General features: G+C 35.2%; 1 protein-coding gene and 2 long non-coding RNA genes across 3 annotated transcripts in view; 2 read left to right on the top strand and 1 right to left on the bottom strand.

Moving 5' to 3' along the window:
• LOC134662863 (uncharacterized) overlaps positions 1 to 10916 on the top strand; it is a 122952-nt gene extending 112036 nt beyond the window's left edge. The window contains exon 2 of the long non-coding RNA XR_010098095.1: positions 10680 to 10916. This is a non-coding gene — a long non-coding RNA (uncharacterized LOC134662863). The remainder of the gene's footprint in view (positions 1 to 10679) is intronic.
• Positions 1 to 14998, bottom strand: part of LOC134662790 (cyclic AMP response element-binding protein A) — a 184296-nt gene extending 169298 nt beyond the window's left edge. Inside the window, exon 1 of the mRNA XM_063519092.1 lies at positions 14686 to 14998. Within this exon, the coding sequence (XP_063375162.1) occupies positions 14686 to 14748 (63 nt within the window). The 5' untranslated portion in view covers positions 14749 to 14998. The remainder of the gene's footprint in view (positions 1 to 14685) is intronic.
• Positions 1 to 20949, top strand: part of LOC134662856 (uncharacterized) — a 256695-nt gene that overhangs the window by 157941 nt on the left and 77805 nt on the right. The gene's annotated exons all lie outside the window — the stretch shown is intronic.

Here is a 20949-nt window from a genome sequence, read left to right as displayed (position 1 = left end):
AAATCGCATACTTTTTTCACTATGGGACCCCAACTCAACTATAATATTCATTTCGATACGGTTTAGTCAACTATAATGAAATTGGCCAATCACAGCTCGCCTCGGTCAATTGGACGAAACAAAATGCTTAGCGTTGCTTACAGTCTCCATAGGCCAAAAAAAAACTGTCTAAAAATTGAATTTAGCGCGGAGCAAGTACCAGGACCTCATAAGTTACGAGAAGGTGTCGTTGATCAACCGGCCGGGGGGCTCGGGGCGCGGCGGCCGGGTTTGCGTACGAGTATGAAGGTATCGCGGCTGCTCGCGTATCTTAGCTGTATACTTTTGGTTTTTTTACCTACATATATGATTCTTCTACTAGTTTATAGTATTATTTTTGTTGACTCGTAGAAAAAGTATTGTATACAATAGTGATATAATCAAGCTTTTCAATCTCGTACCTTACTTAGACAACTCAGCAAGCTTCGTTGGCTAAACACGGTACTCGACTGAAAAGCTCTCCTATATCACGATTGTATAAAATACTATAGGACATTTGATTTGATAAAAATGATAAATGTCTCGATATAGCAGTTACTAAATAAATCACCAAGTTTCTTGTCCCGCTTAGATTTCCCGCGGGTTTTTCTCTGAACGTTGTTATGGCTGTAATGTCATGGGAATAATATTTAAGGTTTTTATTAAATACTTTTATTATGCATTTACACGCCATCTTATGATAGTAAAACGTCCAGAGGAGCTACCACGAAATCTGAAATTCGCAAATTGCGGGGATCTTTCTCTTTTACTCCAAAGAAGGCGTTATTATTAGAGTGACATAGAAAAATGCCAGCAATTTGCGAACTTTGATTTTCGCGGTTATAGCCCAGGCTCGAATTATAAATAATAATGACAGATAAATGTGGTCGTCAAGACAAAACTTTGATTTCGTGGCATGCCGATTTCGTATTCGCACACACACATTCACTTATCGGGTTTTAGACATTTATCGCTGTTTAGGTAATCTGGGAGACCGAGCTTTGTTAAAAAATGCGCGTTTTCCTAGAGATAAGACTTAGCTAGATCGATTTTTCGCCCCTGAAAATCCCCATATAATAGCAAATTTCATCGAAATCGTTTAGAGCCGTTTCTGAGATCCCTGAAATATATTATATAAATAAATATACAAGAATGATCTTTTAAAGGTAGGTATACGATTTTCCTTTTGTGTGTCTTTATAAGTGCCATCGCAACAGCGCTTACGAGTATTATGAGACGTAGGAACCGGCATTAACTGTAGGCGGCAGCAAAGGAGCCCCTATATTAATAAAGTTTCCGATTTAGGCCACAAGATGGCAGAACCTACAACGCGCAAGGGAGCCTGCGTGCACTGTAAGGGACAGCAGCAGCACCTGCTTTGACGTGAAGTTTCAAAGTCAAGTTTAAGTTTCCGATTTAAGTGACAAGATGGCAGACTCTCCAGCGTGCACGGTCCCGGTCCCTATTGGATTGGTTGTACCGTGAACGTAATAATTGTAACGGTAAGTGATATCATGATATGTAATCTCGCATTCGGCTACTTACGAGTAATGTAATGGACCCTATAATGGACGTGGAACCGGTAATGGGACATAAAACCACAAATCCTCTAAAATAAGTATCTAAAAGTAGTTTATGAACACTGGCAATATTTTACCATAAATAAGAGTCATAGAGCTGTTTAAGTTTGAATTTTTATTAATTTCGGTTACTTTTTAAGAAATTGGCGTCAACCCAAAAGTTGTCGTGTCACCGAAAAATATAACTAGTAAGAATTCTTAACAACTTCGCTAAGAGAGGTGAGTTCATATATTAAATTGTAATTAATTATAACTTGGTGTAAACTAGAATGTGTTTTGTTAATTGCATTTACCATGAAATAAGGTATACAACACACTATTTTGTGTCTCTAGAGATGTATAAAAAATAATGGTATTTTGCCCAATCCCATTATAGGAGCTCTAAAACTGCATACCTCCTATGATGGGATAACTTACAATTTACATAATGATGCTTGCCATGGCGTAATTTCATGTTTAAATAATACAGAAGTAGGTATAATGTAGTTACGAACTATGTCAGGAAGTCTTCTCGGACTTCGGATATAGTATTTTATGCAACCGTTGTTTAAGAGGGGTCAAAAAAGGCGAGTGGCGTGAAGCCGAAAATTGTTAATAAAGACGCCACGAGTATTTTTTGACTCAGTTAAACAACGTTGCATACAATACTTTTAAAATAATTAATAATAAAATGTTCATTCCTCTGTAAGAAACCCCTAATTAATATTAAAAAAAACAAAAAAAATATATATAGGTATATTTATAAGGCTGTATCTCCTAAACCGTGCGTCGTGGCGCAAAAATAATAAAATTTTCGTTCCCCTTAAGAATCCCACGCACTGAACAACCTATCACATTAGGACATTAAACAATCATCATCATCTATTCTTATTATTATTTCATTGCATTTCAAAGTAAGTGCTTGGTCGTAGAAAAAGTATTGTATGCAACGTTGTTTAACTGAGTCAAAAAATACTCGTGGCGTCTTTATTAACAATTTTCGGCTTCACGCCACTCGCCTTTTTTGACCCCTCTTAAACAACGGTTGCATAAAATACTATTTTCTACTCCAGCACTTAAATGTGTCAATTAAATGACTGACAGTGATATCTAAAGCAATGTCATTTGAATGATTTGTCTATAGGCTCATAAGATGACTGCTAGCAGTCATCTTATGAGTATAATACAACTGCTTTATTTTTTTTAATAGTAGTTTATGCAACAGTGATATAATAAGGGTTCTTAAAATTCAAGGGTCGAAGTTACAAAACGAGACGTAGTCGAGTTTTGTAAAAAAAGACCCGAGAATTTTAAGAACCAATTATGAGCTGTTGCATACATTACTTTTTCTATGACAGCTGCAGCAAAAAAAAAAAAAAAAAAAAAAAAAAAAAAAAAAAAAAAAAAAAAAGAGTTATTATTAAAAAAAAGAGAGTTATTATTTAAAAAAAAAAAGAGTTATTATTGTAAATGAAAACATACCTCTTTCAATCAAGATGATCGGAACTTGTATCTTTAAAAAAAATAAAGCAGTTGTATTATACTCATAAGATGACTGCTAGCAGTCATCTTATGAGCCTATAGACAAAGCATTCAAATGACATTGCTTTAGATATCACTGTCAGTCATTTAATTGACACATTTAAGTGCTGGAGTAGAAAAAGATACAAGTTCCGATCATCTTGATTGAAAGAGGTATGTTTTCATTTACAATAATAACTCTTTTTTTTTTAAATAATAACTCAATTTTTTTTAAATAATAACTCTTTTTTTTAATAATAACTCTTTTTTTTTTATAATAACTTTTTTTTTTTTTTTGCTGCAGCTGTCATAGAAAAAGTAATGTATGCAACAGCTCATAATTGGTTCTTAAAATTCTCGGGTCTTTTTTTACAAAACTCGATTTTGTAACTTCGACCCTTGAATTTTAAGAACCCTTATTATATCACTGTTGCATAAACTACTATTGCGCTACGACGCACGGTTTAGGAGATGTAACCCATAAACATTTTTCTTTCTTTTTTTTTTATTTTGTTTTGTTTTTCGTGTTTTTTTAAATATTACTTTGGGGTTTCAAAGGGAAACGAAAATTTGATTATTTTTGCGCTACGACGCACGGTTTAGGAGATACAGTATTATAAAGTTTTGTTTTGTTTTTTTTTTATTTTTTTTATAATATTAATTAGGGGTTTCTTACAGAGGAATGAACATTTTATTATTTTTGCGCTACGACGCACGGTTTAGGAGATACAGCATTATAAAGTTTTTTTTTTTGTTTTTTATTTATTTCTCTTTTGTGTTTTTTTTTTAATATTAATTAGGAGTTTCTTACAGAGGAATGAACATTTTATTATTTTTGCGCTACGACGCACGGTTTAGGAGATACAGCATTATAATTATTTTTTTTGTTTTTTTTTATTATTTCTCTTTTGTGTTTTTTTTATATTAATTAGGGGCTTCTTACAGAGGAATGAACATTTTAATATTTTTGCGCTACTACGCACGGTTTAGGAGATACAACCCATAAACATTTTTCTTTCTTTTTTATAATTTTTTTTTTGTTTTTGGTGTTTTTTAAATATTACTTACGGGATTCAAAGGGGAACGAAAATTTGATTATTTTTGCGCTACGACGCACGGTTTAGGAGATACAGCCCTATAAAGATGAAAACTGATAATGATGATGATGATGTGACCAAAACATGTCTATGGTTCACTCATCTGGCAGAAATGACAATTAAAATTAGGTTGGCAACAATGTATTCCATACAATATTTTTTAAGTGGTGATTACACGAAGTATCGTAAAAGTGCCAAAAAGATACTGCGTGTATGCACAAATACTTTTTTGGGGAATAGACTAAAGACTTGTCTTGACAACTATAAGAGAGGGGTTTAAAGGTGTGTGCACGACCCTTTAAATGACAAATAAAAGTACGGGAGTAGAAAAAATTAATATCGTTTTTACAAAATTTTATTTAACATGCCTGTTAGTTAGTGTGGTTCAAATCTTGGAAGTTGAATTTGAGCCACTTTCGGATTTCCGATTGAGTTGAAATTTTGGATACGTAAGCAAATCGGATGACAATGCAATATTATGATAACATGGACCTGATCTCATGATGGAGACAGGAGGTGGCCATGGGAACTCTGTAATAAACGCAACCTTATTGTGTTTGGGTTTGTTAGAATTGTCTTGATGAGTATTAGTTGGCTGTGAAAAGAAAAATACATTCTTACATAAAAGCTTATACCAAATATGACTAATAACTAGTTTTTTGCCAAAAATTTATTCCCTGTTCCAATATCTTATACTGATAGGGTATGTCCATTATAGGGGGCCCATTACTGGATCCACGTCCATTACCGGGGTACCATTACTGGAGCTTTGGTGTCCATGACTGGAGAAAAAAGGCATAGTTTTAATTTGTAAATTATGTGGAAACTAATTGCAGTATCTTTGATATAACACGCCTGAAACATAAAAGATGGATAGGATTTTCATCTTTAAACACGCTAAGCGGTAGAACTTTTGCCGGTATCAGGGAAATATCACAAATACTCCAAATTTCCTCTTAAATGTCCCATGACTGGTGCTGTTACTATATTACCCCTATTAACGCTGTTACCGTTAAGAGGAAAGCTGGCTTTCCGGCCGTATAAACAATTCGACTGAGAGCGGCAATATGACTTTACGGCCAGTCTTATGATCAGACATTGGATTTTAGGGGGCAATATAAATAAATTTATTATGGTTTAGTAATAAATAATACTTTAGTTAATATAATTCATTCATTCCTTCCAACCCAGAGGAGAAACTAGAAACTAGGCCTTGTTGGGATTGTTACGGTTTCCTCACGACGTTTTCCTTCACCGAAAAGCGACTGGTAAATAGAAAATGATATTTCTTACATAGGTAAGTTCCGAAAAACTAGTACGAGCCGGGGTTTGAACCCGCGACCTCCGGATTGAAAGTCACACACTGTTGGGCGTTTTTTTTGTTGTCCCCTACACCTTTTTTTCAAATTTGGGATTTTTTATGTTATTTCTAGAAAAAAGTGTCTCAAAATTTCCATACATTTTTCGATCTTTCCATTTCGCGACTGCCATACAAAGTCTATGAAAAATTGTGACGGAATGGAAATAAAAACCGTAGGACACTTTTTTTCTCCTATTAGGATAGAAAGAGCTCGTGATTCTGAGTAGAAATAACATAAAAAATCCCAAATTTGAAAAAAAGTGTAGGGGACAACAAAAAAAAACGCCTTCTTACCGCTAGCCCACCAGCGCCCTAATTCATCTTATTTTATATTTATCTTAATGTTTTTTCTCATGTTTCCATAACATTGCCAGATTTAAAAACAATTTTTTATAAGTACTCAATTTATTATTAGGTACATTAATCAAGATACGTCAAGCAAGAATTTCCGAAATATTTTCTTCGATTAACCGGGTTCGGAAACATTTAAAACCGGTTTATATCAACCGGTTCTATTACAAAAATGGGTTTTGGTAATCTACTAATCAACTTGTTGGAACTGTTGGAAGGCGAGGCATTATCGCTAATTAGACATAAGAATAAGAATAATATTTAATTAAAAGAAAAAACCTTATTAACAATACATTAGAGCTCTCATTATACAAGTCACGTGAAAACAAGGCGAGAAATTCGGATACAAAAAAAAACCGGCCAAGTGCGAGTCGGACTCGCGTTCCAAGGATTCCGTACATTAAGTCCGACTCACGCTTAACTACATATTTTTAAGAGGTTTTCCTGTGATCTATAGGTAAGAACTATTTTGTGTACCTATAAAAAAAAATAGAACCAGTAGTTTCGGAGATAAAGAGGAGAGGGGGGAATTGTCGGACAGACAGACAGACAGACAGACGTACGAGTGATCCTATAAGGGTTCCGTTTTTCCTTTTGAGGTACGGAACCCTAAAAATTTATGGATTGAGATGAAATTTGGTATGAAAAATAGTTTGAGTCGCAGAGAATTTAGAAAGACAAATGGAACCGTCATCCGATATTGGATCGGATAACGTGAAAAAGCTCTAAGAGTTAGCCTAATACGGTCTCTATTTATTAGATTTTCTGCCACAACTGTGTTGCCAATTTGCCAACAGGTAGACGTCTGAAAATATCGATGCTTACAAAGTGCCAAAAATATGTATAGGTATACGAACATGCTCTTTTTCCGTATCGATATTTTCAGACATAACTGTATAAACCTATCTAATGAATACGCCAATCTATCCGCACTCCGCCATATTTAATTTAAAGGAATGTGAACAGATCAAAAACATATCTAGAATACTAATCGAACCGGTCAGGCCGCGCCCAACTTATCAATTCTAATAGCGAGTGGTCAAAGCTCCCAAATCATCAGTACGACCACAGATACAGAATAAGTAATAGTACTAGTGGCTCTGTAAGCTGTAGACCTCACGAGCACAATTTTAAACTAAAAAATGTATGGCTCCGCCATTTTGAAACATTTCCAAAAACTGAATCGACAAGCAAAAATCTGATTAATCTTCGAACATGCCCACAACATTTCACAAGAATCGCTTGAGAATTGTGAACTGTAGAGGAGAACATCACCACATATACAATAGCATTTTCGACCACGCTGAAACGGAGAACTTAGCGGAGACATAGAGAAAAAAATACATAGAGTGCTCACTCCATACATCAGTTCAGACTATTAATTTCAGTGTCTACATCTAGCATCGAGTAGCGGAACTATCAGTACTGCTACTTGACAATAGATGTAGCACCGACCGGAAAGTCTTATGCTGTTGAGATAAGACTTTCCGGTCGGTGCTACATCTATTGTCAAGTAGCAGTACTGATAGTTCCGCTACTCGATGCTAGATGCTAATAGTCTTTTTGGTACTAAAACTGATGTATAGAGTGAGCACTCTATGTATTTTTTTCTCTATGGCGGAGACGAACGCTCGGTTGATGAGTATTATATTATTTTGGAAAACAGCTGATCAACTCTTCAGACTGCAGGATCGATTTTTATCAAACTTAGCTAAGAACCACTGCAAGGAATCTCACTTCCACGTTCCACGTAAAAAAACCGCACAGTAATCCATCCGTTGGAGAGCTATACGATGCCACAGACAGACAGACATTGGCGTCAAACATACAACACCCCACTTTTTGCGCAGGGGGTTAATGATAGAACTATTATAATATATAATCTGTGCCAAAACTCGCCTATCAATCGTATCTTACTGAATACTGTGGGAGGGGGACTAGTTCGATCTGTGTAAAATTATCCTGTAATATTTATTTACCTATGTCTTTATTTTAGCTTCGGCCTTACTGCCCATCCTTCAAGTGAGTTTGACCATACTGTAACGCGTCCCTCCGCCTATCTTACAAGTGTCCATACAGTAAAAAACGCGCGAGGTTCAACGCACTGGGTCGTCGCACCTCGGTGTACCGTAAGACCATGAGAGGCGCCATTGCGATCGCTTCGCGGGTAGCCGAAGGCGCAGACCAGCTTGCGCTGTTTGCAGGGTTCGAAAGGATAATTATCAATGATAGTTGTCTTGATAATTATCAATGATAGTTATCTTTATAATTATCGTAATTTTTATGCCTGATAATTAAAATGTGGTAAAATGCGGTATGCTTAAAAACAAATTGCGCGTGAATTGGAACATTTGGAACGTTGATTATCTTATATGTCAGTGGTTAATAAAAAAACGACTTAATCAATATTAGGTCAGTTTGTACATATTTTCAATCACAGAATTTAAAGAAAATAAATATAGCACCATCATACCTGGGATAATTATCCGATATTTATCGGATTTCCAATTTCCACTCTCTCGTTTGCGGTAGACCCTTATATTGTCACTTATTGTGGGAGTGGCGCCCCCTGCGCAGACTTTCGCGTAATATTCTTTATTGGCAATACGCTTGTCAACTTTACTTGCGCCTAATATGCGAGCATTACGAATAGGGGCGCATAAGAACACCCAACCAACCTAAACGAAACCCATCCTACCACCAAACTAAAAACATATTCATAAACCTTACCCCACCTTAATAAGAGTGAGTAACGTATACATATATGTGACGACTTGGTCGGTGACGTCACGCACAGCGTTGGAACGAGTTACAGGTGCCCAGAGGTCTCATTGACCCCCGAATGGGCTTCGAAATTGGTGGCCATTAGGCAGTTGTTTTTGGTGGTACTTAGTTTCACGTAATTTGGTACAAGATTATTATAGTTAAGTCCAAAATTAGGCCAGTATTTAATGATATTAACAGATCATGATATAAGTTTGATATCTACTTTTGATAATTCTAGAAAAAGGTCTTATTTAAATACTATTAGGTACTCCCATCTCAATTGTATATTAAAAAAAATGCTGGCTTATAGGGTTAACTATCCAATTGTTGGCTCTTTCTTCCATTATTCGCCCTGAGGCCAAAATAAGGCCTTAAAACAAGATTGAAGGGCATCAACCTTTTTTTAAGGCAGCAAATATGAATTTCCTCCAAAAAGTGGCCAACTTAATAATGTGATCATTTAGGACACCTAATTCTTCATAATTTTGATTGCTATAAGTGATACGTCTGTGTCTTACGCATTTAGAAAGATAGGTATTTATAGTTTTAAAAATACCTTAGGAATCTACGTTTTAGCTGCAGTTATTAAATTTTGTCTTCATTAATATGACCTCTGTTCAACCGTGATTGCAGCAGTGTTTTGGTTATGTGATATGTCTCCCCCGTGACTTTACCTGCGTTCTTAAATCTTTGGACCCCATTTTCCTTTCTTAGTGGGGCTCTAGAAAATGTTACTGAGTGATGTGTCTATTAAGATTATAGTTCACAAATTACAAGGAAAATAAACAATACCAACAAAAACTAAATTTTAAGTACCTATTCGTATACGGAAACTTCAAAATACATACAGCTAGAAAACGTAACCATATACACGCTTCTTTTATATTTATTACTCACGATTGACCGGTTTTTATTATTATGTTGTTATACAGTGCAATTTGCTATATTTAATCACACATAGATAAGTTTTTATACGTTGCATTGCATTGCACACGATATGAACATGACGTGACAAAGTGTTCTAAATGTATGAAAACTGGTCACTCAAATATTTAATTTGAAAATGGCTTGAATGCGAAAGATTCATCCACAGGAATGGAATATGACTGTTTGTCAATTTTAATAGTGAATGACTTTTCATAATATAGATATTTAATATGTTTTTATTTTATTTAATTACTACAAATATATTCCGACGTTTTTCTCTTATCACAAATCATTTAAGTAAAAATAGATTGGAAAAATAATGTCTAATGATTCTGACATGTATCCAATACGAATCTTATCTCCCAGACTTATTTACACCTGACACACTGAGGTACTGTTATAGAATGTGTTTGAAAACCCGTAGAACTCTGCTTAGGCTAGTTAAACAATCTGAAAGACCTTAGCTAAAGAACAAAAGTGTGTGTTTGTAGACTTTTTTTAAACAGCTCACCGATCATTAATTTATTATATAAAAAAAAGCGGCCAAGTGCGAGTCGGACTCGCCCATGAAGGGTTCCGTATTTAGGCGATTTATGACGTATAAAAAAAAAACTACTTACTAGATCTCGTTCAAACCAATTTTCGGTGGAAGTTTACATGGTAATGTACATCATATATTTTTTTTAGTTTTATCATTCTCTTATTTTAGAAGTTACAGGGGGGGGGACACACATTTTACCACTTTGGAAGTGTCTCTCGCGCAAACTATTCAGTTTAGAAAAAAATGATATTAGAAACCTCAATATCATTTTTGAAGACCTATCCATAGATACCCCACACGTATGGGTTTGATGAAAAAAAAATTTTTGAGTTTCAGTTCGAAGTTTGGGGAACCCCAAAAATTTATTGTTTTTTTTCTATTTTTGTGTGAAAATCTTAATGCGGTTCACAGAATACATCTACTTACCAAGTTTCAACAGTATAGTTCTTATAGTTTCGGAGAAAAGTGGCTGTGACATACGGACGGACAGACAGACGGACAGACGGACAGACGGACAGACAGACAGACATGACGAATAGGGGGATAGGTCTTCAAAAATGATATTGAGGTTTGTAATATCATTTTTTTCTAAACTGAATAGTTTGCGCGAGAGACACTTCCAAAGTGGTAAAATGTGTGTCCCCCCCCCTGTAACTTCTAAAATAAGAGAATGATAAAACTAAAAAAAATATATGATGTACATTACCATGTAAACTTCCACCGAAAATTGGTTTGAACGAGATCTAGCAAGTAGTTTTTTTTTAATACATCATAAATCGCCTAACCGATATCGAAGTCCGACTCGCACTTGGCCGCTTTTTTTAATAAATAGAGTGATCCAAGAGGAAGGTTTATGTATAATTTGTTAACCCGTGCGAAGCCGGGGCGGGTCGCTAGTCTTCTTTAAAAGTCAAACTTAGGCAGGATTTTTTTTTAATTACACTATTTTGTACCTATCATCTTTATATGAATTTTTACTATAGACAATATAGACATTTTAACAACATTCTATAACTGTACCTCAGTGCGTTAGGTATACCTACTTAAAAAAAGCGTGACCAATGAACTATAACTACGGCGCAAAAAACTAAAAGGGGAGATGTACGCAATATGCGCACCGGTAAACGTTTTTTGCTCTTAATCAAGACAGGTCTTTACAGAATACTACTAGAACAGAGCAGCTACTCTAGCTCTTGCATGAGTTGCATGTATTACCTTTATAGAAGAGGGGCGGAATGTCTGTAAAGCTCGATGTCCACCAGCTTGTCTATTTAAAGATTTTTCTTCCACAAAAGAAAATACAATCGTACAAAAGGCGGACTTAATGCAATGAGGCATTCTCTACCAGTCAACCTTCTATGTGGAAACAGAAAATGGAAATGCCTAATCTAAGACAATATAGGTTCAGATTCTCCGGAAAAAAAATCACACTTTGTGCTAATTGAAGATATAAATATCTAATACCTTTAAACGAGCAATTCTTGTTTATTTATTTATATATATATATATATATATATATATATATATATATATATATATATATTTCGGGGATCTCGGAAACGGCTCTAACGATTTCGATGAAATTTGGTATATAGGGGTTTTCGGGGGCGAAAAATCGATCTAGCTAGGTCTTATCTCTGGGAAAACGCGCATTTCCGAGTTATTATATGTTTTCCGAGCGAAGCTCGGTCACCCAGATATTCTGTCATTACGCGATTCAAGCTTTGATTTGTATTTATATGACTCAATAGAAAAAGAAACGGATTTGATATTTTTTGGGACTAAAAAAGTAGTCAACATTTTATCTCTATTTGTATTGAGATATTCTCATTTAATGATTAGGTATTAAATTAGCCTAAATTGTTCATAAATCATAAATACATACCTAATATAATAAAACACAAATACAAAAAACGCTCAGTTAGGTTGCAACATAAAGAAAATAAACAGTCTGAACGGGTCACATCTTAAAAACTATGCATAAACAAGTTTTTTTTTTAAATCCTTCAAATAACCCTTCAAGGAGTAGTCCAAAGTTCAAAACCGATTAGGTAATTGTAGAAAATTCGACGGATTGGCTAAAACATTAATATTTATATAATCATTCCAAGAATGAAATACAAGTAATGTCAATATGGGTAAGTGTGGCTGTGTGATAGGGATGTGGCTGGTTCTGTTTAGTTTGATGTCCAAATTTCATAAAAGGTGGCGATGTTCCAGACCCAAACTAGGTAACGCTAGTTTATCTTAACACCTATAAAGGAGACTATCTAATATGATTATATGAGAAGAAATGATTGGTAACGTAGCAACTTGTTTAAACAAAGTGGCCCTTCGAGCCGGATTTGGGGCCTTTGTCCCTGCCCTGGGCCCTGTTAATATCTAACAATTGATAAAAATAAAACTTGCAAAGAAAAGAACCCAGCTACCTATATGTTGAACATTCAAGGCAAGGGTACCATTTTTGAACGAGCTTCGTATTACAAAAAAATGTACCACCTATAACCTAGTCCGACAATTGGGGGCGCCACTTTCTGACTGAAGTAATGAATTTCTGACGTGAAATGAATTTCTGACGTAAAATGCTTAAACATGACAACAATTTAGTACCTATGGAATTTAATTAGTTCCATTTATTACGAACGTATTGGTCACATTTGTGCACGAAAAGAATTTATTCGATCATAAACAGCTGGTGATAAGCAATCAACTAGACAAGTAAATCCCACATTTGTTTACTTATCGCGAAATATGGACATTCATATGCCTACACCATTCAAATTCAAATATCCACATATTTCTTATTACGATCAATAAAAAACATATTTTAGGCATTTGATTAGGGTTTTCCAGCGTTTTTTTGTGCATAATTCCCAATTGTTTTTGTGTTGCAACGCTGATAGTGTGATAGTACCCGTACCCCTATATGTTTTTTTAATTGGTAAAGTTGCGTCCCCTAGGAGTCTTTAGGGGACTAGCTTATTACCTATTTTTTTTTATGATATAGGAGGCAAACTGGTAAGCGATTACCGCCGCCCATGGACACCCGCAACACCAGAAGGGTTGCAAGCGCGTTGCCGGTATTTAAGATGGGATGGGATGGGAGTACGCTCTTTTCTTGAAGGTTTGAAGGTCGTATCGGTCCGGAAATACCGCAGGCGACAGTTCATTCCACAGTTTGGCTGTGCGAGGCAGGAAGTTTTTGGAGAAACGCACAGTTGAGGACTGCCAACCATCTAAGTGGTGAAGATGGTAATGTTGTCGCGTAGGGCGATGGCGAAAAGTATTGTACCTATTGTTTAAGGACCCCTAATCCTGTATTAAGACCTATCCTTAGCAAGTTAGGAAATATTTATTTACTTAAATAGTTTGAGACCCTTTTTGAAAAAATACTTAAACACAAAAAAAACATATGTTACTTGGTTACTGTAACTGTAGGTACTTATGTCTATTATTTATTTTTCTTAAGAATTTTATCATCAAAATTTAGATACACTGAAGTAAAGGTTGACCCGCTATTACTTTAAAGTTTGATCCAGTTACGTACAGTACAGACATAAGATCCATTCATTAACAATATGTATAAGGCACACTCGGCACACTGTTATCAGCTTAGTTTTATATTTAATAAGCTGCCTACCTCACTAAAACATTATCAGTAATGATAACAATAATCAACGAAATATACTGTAATGAAAACAACGCAACCGAAGTGGAGAAGTGAAAACGAACCGGAATTCGGGTAAATTCCACTGCGGTGCAATTAAATTGGACGTCAGTCTCTGCAAAATAACGGAACGCAATCCAGTTATATTATAACTTATATACTTAGTTGTTTTTTTAAACAAACCTAAAGTAAAAAGTTAACATGATGTACTTACTGTTGTGTATTTCAATAGAGTTTTGGTATTTTCTTGGGTTTCTAGGCTCGGAACCGGTTTTTCTTTCATACAAAAATACCGGTATTATTACGTTCTTTGGTTTATTATTTAATTTTTAATGGGACAATCTAATAATACGAAGTAGTTACCTAAATACATGATTAAGTCAGGTAAAGGGCATACAATTGTTTAAAATATTGGGATATTTTGGGTTTCACAAAAAATCGGTTCCGAGCCCTGGTTCCTAGACTTCCTAGTAGGTACCTGATGGAAAAATGGTTAAATACTCATTATGCCTGCCTAAGCAAAAAGGGCCCGTTCCTAGGTAAAAATCGAATTACCTACCCCTTATTCCCCTACTTAAGCCTAACTTTATAGGTACCTATTTTAATTTAAATCGCGCAGTTGCTGACCTAAAACACCTGTAGTTACCCAAAACACAAGTGAAAATTGCTCAACTGAGCACGTAAATTCCTTTCGCTGTTTTCCATCGAATTCCGAACGAATGTTATCATATTTGCAGTTGAGTCACGACGCGTATTTATTTTCCTCTACAGGTTGATTTGATTAGTTACTAAACAAGGTCTAGATTCTATGACCGATATCATCGCTACTTTCTCAGATACACATCGGTGGAGCTGATTTCTCTAAGATAGTAACTTACCGGGTCAATGTCTGCATCCCAGACGTCTTTAAGGTCGTTTGAGATGTCAAAGTAGCTCTCCATAGTGGCCTGGGCGCTCTCCGCCAGCCAACAAAATCCAGCAATTTTCACCGATTCCTAGCAATGCTAGGATGTACTAAGTTTATTTAACACAGGTTAATGTACACAGAACACACACAATCACACAGTTTCAGGTTTCACTATCGATGGCCATTTGTTTTTGCAATAAAATAACTTTTATGAAGTTTCACTGCACGCGATTTGCGGTTGGGGAGCGCGACGGACGTGAGCTCGCTTCGGGCGCGGGCCGGCGAATGAGGAATAGCGGTGGTGCCCCCCTCTTCGGAGTCGCTATCTCATTCATAAGTCGGGGTAAAACGTGACGCGGATGACGCTGGGGGGACTACCCACACAAATCAACAGGTTGCTTATACGGGCCCTTAATTTTGATGTTTTTGTAGCAACGTGGGAAGGCAAGGGCGCATTTTGAAGGCTATAAGTTACAATTTTACACGCGCCACTGAGCGAACCGCCCCCGCCTTTGCATGTCAAACGCTTACACATGTAAACATGTAGCTTTATTAAATGGGGTCAGGTCAAGGCAGAAAACGGTCTTTAGGTCAAAGTTACTTACGATCTGATCAAGATGCCAGGGGGTAGATCCCGAGGTAGGTATTTATTTTATCCAGCAGTGTACCAATAGATTTAGATTTAAGCAGTAATGTTTTTGAATATTTATTTTTATTACCGATCCTTACTTACGGTACTTTTGAATGCTGTTAAACCTATGTAATTTCTGGTTTTATTCCTTTAAAACTAAATTAATTGCAATTGAACTTTGACTAACAACATTTTTAAGATGGCTTGACAAGTTGACACTGACATTAACTTTTGAATTCTACGAATAACCGTTTAATAAGAAGTTTATACAAGTAATTACTTTTACGTCACCCTAGGCCCGTAAGTGGGATTTTCTTCCCGCTACGAGAGAAGAAAATCTCACTTCCTGGCCAAGGCAAGACGTAAAACTTTAGACAAACCACGCACCGGCGGTAAGTAATTCGTAAAGCCGCAGATCGCATATTTATGGCCCTCACCTTCGGTTCGGCACAAACACCTTTAATTTATAAAAATTACATTTTTTTTTGTTCTAACAAAACGTTTATTTAACGTAAATAGTAGGTACAAACTTAATACTTAAGTACCTTATAAAATAAAATAACTAAAACTAAACCTAATTAAAAAAAAACCCTAAATTACATTTGTTTAAGTATAGACGAAATGTCGGAAAACTTGGAAAAACCTGGAAGTTGATGATTTTTAGTATGTGATTTTGGGCAGATTTTTCGGGGTTTGTAATTATTTTATATTTATAGTAACGGCACCAGTCATGGGACATTTAAGAGGATATTTGAATATTTGTGATATTTCCCTGATACATGTAAAAGTTCTACCGCTTAGCTTGTTAAAAGATGAATATCCTATCCTTCTTTCATGTTTCAGGCGTGTTGTATCAAAGATACTGCAGTTAGTTTCCACATAATTAATAAATTAAAAGTATGGTTTTTTTCTCCAGTCATGGACACCAAAGCTCCAGTAATGGAACCCCGGTAATGGACGTGGATCCAGTAATGGGCCCCCTATAATGGGCATACCCTATCAGTATAAGATATTGGAATAGGGAATAAGTTTTTGGCAAAAAACTAGTTATTAGTCATTTTTGTCACCCGATTGCATTGTCACCCGATTTGCATACGTATCCAAAATTTCAACTCAATCGGAAATCCGAAAGTGGCTCAAATGCCATTTCCAAGATTTGAACCACACTAACTAATACAGGTGGATTTTCTTTTTGGGTCAGTGAGGGCAGCTACCAGATCCCGTGCTGCTACGAGAAAACGGTCTTAGAAGACCTTCCCTCGATTTCAAATTAATGAAGATTGGCTTTTACAGATTTTGGAAAAAACATACAGGGTGCGAGGAAAAGGTAATTTTTGACAAACTTTTTTTTTGATGCCAATCGATCCCATTCCTATTGAGGATCAAAAGCTTGTATGGAACAAAAAAAATTCCGGCTAGAAAAGCCACAAATCGAGGAAAACATTTCCCATACAATTTGTATGAAAATAAAAACTTATATTTTTCACATGCTATTTTTGTATGCCAATCGATTCCATTCCTATCCAGTATCAATAGTTTTTTTGGGGTCAATGGAAAAAGTTTTTATTAATTTGTGGCTTTTTAGTACATTATCGTAAGTTGACCCCAAAGAAACTATTGATACTAGATAAGAATGGAATCAATTGTCATAGAAAAATAGCATGTGAAAAATAAAAGTTTTGATTTTCATACAAATTGTATGGGAAAAGTTTTCCTCGATTTGTGGCTTTTCTAGCCGGAATTTTTTTTAGCTCCATACAAGCTTTTGATCCTCAATAGGAATGGGATCGATTGGCATCAAAAAAAAGATTGTCAAAAATTACCTTTTTCTCGCACCCTGTATGTTTTTTCCAAAATCTGTAAAAGCCAATCTTCATTAATTTGAAATCGAGGGAAGGTTTTCTAAGACCGTTTTCTCGTCGCAGCACGGGATCTGGTAGCTACCCTCACTGACCCAAAAAGAAAATCCACCCTGTATACAAACTAACAGGGCAAGTTAAATAAAATTTTGTAAAAACGATATTAATTTATCCGAAGTCCGAGAAGACCTCCTGACATAGTTCGTACGAGTAACTACATTATACTTCTGTATTATTTAAACATGAAATTACGCCATGGCAAGCATCATTATGTAAATTATCCCATCATAGGAGGTATGCAGTTTTACAGCTCCTATAATGGGATTGGGCAAAATACTACTATTTTTTATACATCTCTAGAGTCACAACATAATGTGTTGTATACCTTATCTCATGGTAAATGCAATTAACAAAACACATTCTAGTAATAATTAATTAATAATTAATTACAATTTAATATATGAACTCACCTCTCTTAGCGAAGTTGTTAAGAATTCTTACTGGTTATTTTTTCCAGTGACACGACAACTTTTGGGTTGGCGCCAATTTCTTAAAAATTAACCGAAATTAATAAAAAGTCAAACTTAAACAGCTCTATGACTCTTATTTATGGTAAAATATTGCCAGTGTTTATAAACTACTTTTACATACTTATTTTAGAGGATTTGTGGTTTTATGTCCCATTACCGGTTCCACGTCCATTATAGGGTCCATTACATTACAAACTTTATCATAAGAACATCATAAATAGTGCACCTTTCTGATGGCAGTTAAGATTTTTCCTATACCCTTTACTAATAGCACAGATTATATAATAGTTCTTACGAACAGATACTTATCTCTCAAAGAAAACGCAAATACCTACCGTTTTAATACCTACACTAAAATACAATGGAATGACCTTCAACGCGCCGCCGCGCACCGGCGCAACGCTAGGGTTGCCGACGCGTGCCGACGCTTAGAAATGATTTTACAAATAATATAAGATACCTACCTACTTAGGTAGGTACAAATATAAGTTTTAATTGTCAAACTAACATTAGAATTGGTCATATAAAAGCATAGCGTAAAATAACCATGAGCAAGATAAGTTGCAATAAGTAATTACAATATTCCGTTTATGCGTTTCATTCCGACGAGTGACTGCGAGACATTTTAAAAGGTCATATCTCCCTGTAGTAAACGCAGTGTTTACGCCGTTTTATAAACCGCGCAATGAATCAATACCACCTAAGTAGCTTGTAGCTTGCAACCACAATTGTACCTATCGTAAAAATAAACCAAAAGTACTTGTATTGAGAATGTCTACCTACTTTTCCTATCTATCGGAAGAGCAAAAACGGTATTTTTTATTAGTTTTGTTGTTTCTGCATTCATCCACACTGTAAGTAGTGTTATTTGTTCATTGGTTCAAGACATTTCTTTCGCATAAGTACATTTTAGCATATTCGACCGCGCGGCGACGCGACGTGCGTGCGTGAGCAACCAACTGGCTTGCTTTTCTACCGTGAACGGGAACGGATTCGTAGGTATAAAACCGAGCTCGCGCGGAGAGTTCCATAGGCCTGCTAATAGCTATATATTTCCAAAAATATGATTTAGCCTATGCAACTTTTAACACTGATTTCGCAGTGAAAATCGATGATATAATTTTTTTTGACTATTTTTCCTAGAAACGGCAAACAATTATGTGATACATATATATTAATTTCGGGCAAAAAGAAAAAAATCATGCATTTAAGGGTTAAAGTATGTCACTAATTCATACGAACCAAGTACCTAGGTTCTAAGTAAAAATACTTGTTAAAAATCAAGGGATAAAATGAGTTTTACTTTCAAAATACTGACGTTGATTAATTTAATTGTTTCGGATTTTTTTTCTAGTCTGGGTTCTCTATTGTTTTCCAAAAAGTTTTAAGTCATAAAGTATTGTTTGCCTGCATTTTCGTTAGTCATCATTCATAATTTATTTGGTTAAGAAACGCGTCACTTTTCAGGATGGCCATAAAACAAGCCTAACATAACCTTACGAAAATGAAAAATTACCTAACGGTTTCAGTTTGAGGACTAATGATAATACACCGTGTTTTTTTTTTAATTTCCGTTAATTTCAAGGGTGCATTCCTGAGCTTAAATCAAGTAACTTTCTCAAAGACACCGATATTCTAATTAACTCCATTTCGGAGATAATCAATAATTTATTTTTTTGCTACAAGCGTGTACACTTGCCTTAGGGCCGGTTTACATATTGATTAGTGTTTAGAATGAGTTCATACATTTGCTACTAAACTTAAGTACAATCTCGGTCGATCGATGTTCGAAATGACATTGATATGTCACAGATTTCAATTGTTTGGTGAGTTAAATGTAATGCCCGTGTTACAACAACGCTAAAGTCCGTCAACCAAATCTTGTCAGTAGTAAAAGGCGGCAAATTTGAAAAATCGCGGGTTAGCAACACTGTGTTCAAATAATTCCAAAACGCGTGTCATCTGTGTTTTATCTGTGGAATGTGGATCGTGAATGACAGCCGTCACCTTATTTGTTTTCATTTGGTTTTCATTTTGAATCGTTTCTGTTTCAAGAGATATTTCTGCTGTCACCATTAAATACCAATACATTAAATAAGAATAAGCAAAGCTAAGGGGCCTACAATGTACAATCATGCTCGTTGATGGTAAACATTACTAAAAATTGAGGTTATGACAAGTACTGGAAGAACTCTTTCGAACTTTTAAGATTATGTTTGTTTTAGGGTTAAAAGGCATAAATAAAATTAAAACGTATGCCTAAATCTATCCAACAAGACCATAAATTGTGTACTGGAAACCGTCCATAGGCCCACATGGCTAATATTTTCAGCAATCAGTTGTGACTATTTACAAAGATAAACCTTTTAAACAGTATTAAGAGCCTTGATTATATCGCCGTTCTTTCGCAATATCTACCTAATCCATACATGTTTGTTGCAGGATTAAATCTTGCCCAATATAAGGCGTTCGTAGTAGGTAGTATCTTTTCAGACAATACTTACCTATGGCGGTTTATGTACGTGTACAACGCAACCAAGTCGAAAAGTGACCCTTATCTTATTTACCTTTAAATTAAATAAACACCCAAATATCAGTTATTTTATTTTTAATATGTATATTGTACAATATATACCAATCAAAAAAATTACACAGGTATGTCATATTCATCCAGAACAGTACACTAATTTACATTAACAAGTGGCATATTATATTGTAAATAACAAATATATGCACTATCTAATTATCTGCATTTTGATATGATTTTATTTTAGTAAACTTAGAAGACATAGATAGGGAACAAAGAGAATATAAGCAGTTGTTTTTGATATCTTCAGATTTGTTCATCATTTTGATTAACATTGTTTTAACATCGCTTTTAAATTGTCCGTCCATGTTTCAATTTTTTTCAATAAACCGCGAGTGATAATTTGAATTGACGTACGCAGGGCGCGCTCAGCGGAAAAAAAATCTGTTGGTTCGATGTACATTGCTGCTTTTCTTAGCGCAATACTGCTCTTTGAGTGTTGCCCTACTTTAGTTTGCTTTACATTGCTACTGACAAGATTTGGTTGACGGACATATATGCTACATTTAATTAGTTTTTAAACATTTTTTTTTTGTAAAAAAAGCAAAAAGATTTTTTTTTAATAACTATGTCATTTTATTCTCTTAAACGTACTTAACCATACCCCGAAGTTAACGGAATTCAATAA

The sequence above is a fragment of the Cydia amplana genome, chromosome 3 (assembly GCF_948474715.1).
Source record: "Cydia amplana chromosome 3, ilCydAmpl1.1, whole genome shotgun sequence".
NCBI lineage: Eukaryota > Metazoa > Arthropoda > Insecta > Lepidoptera > Tortricidae > Cydia > Cydia amplana.
Note: the sequence above shows the minus strand (reverse complement) of the source record. Positions and strands in the feature narration are given on the sequence as shown.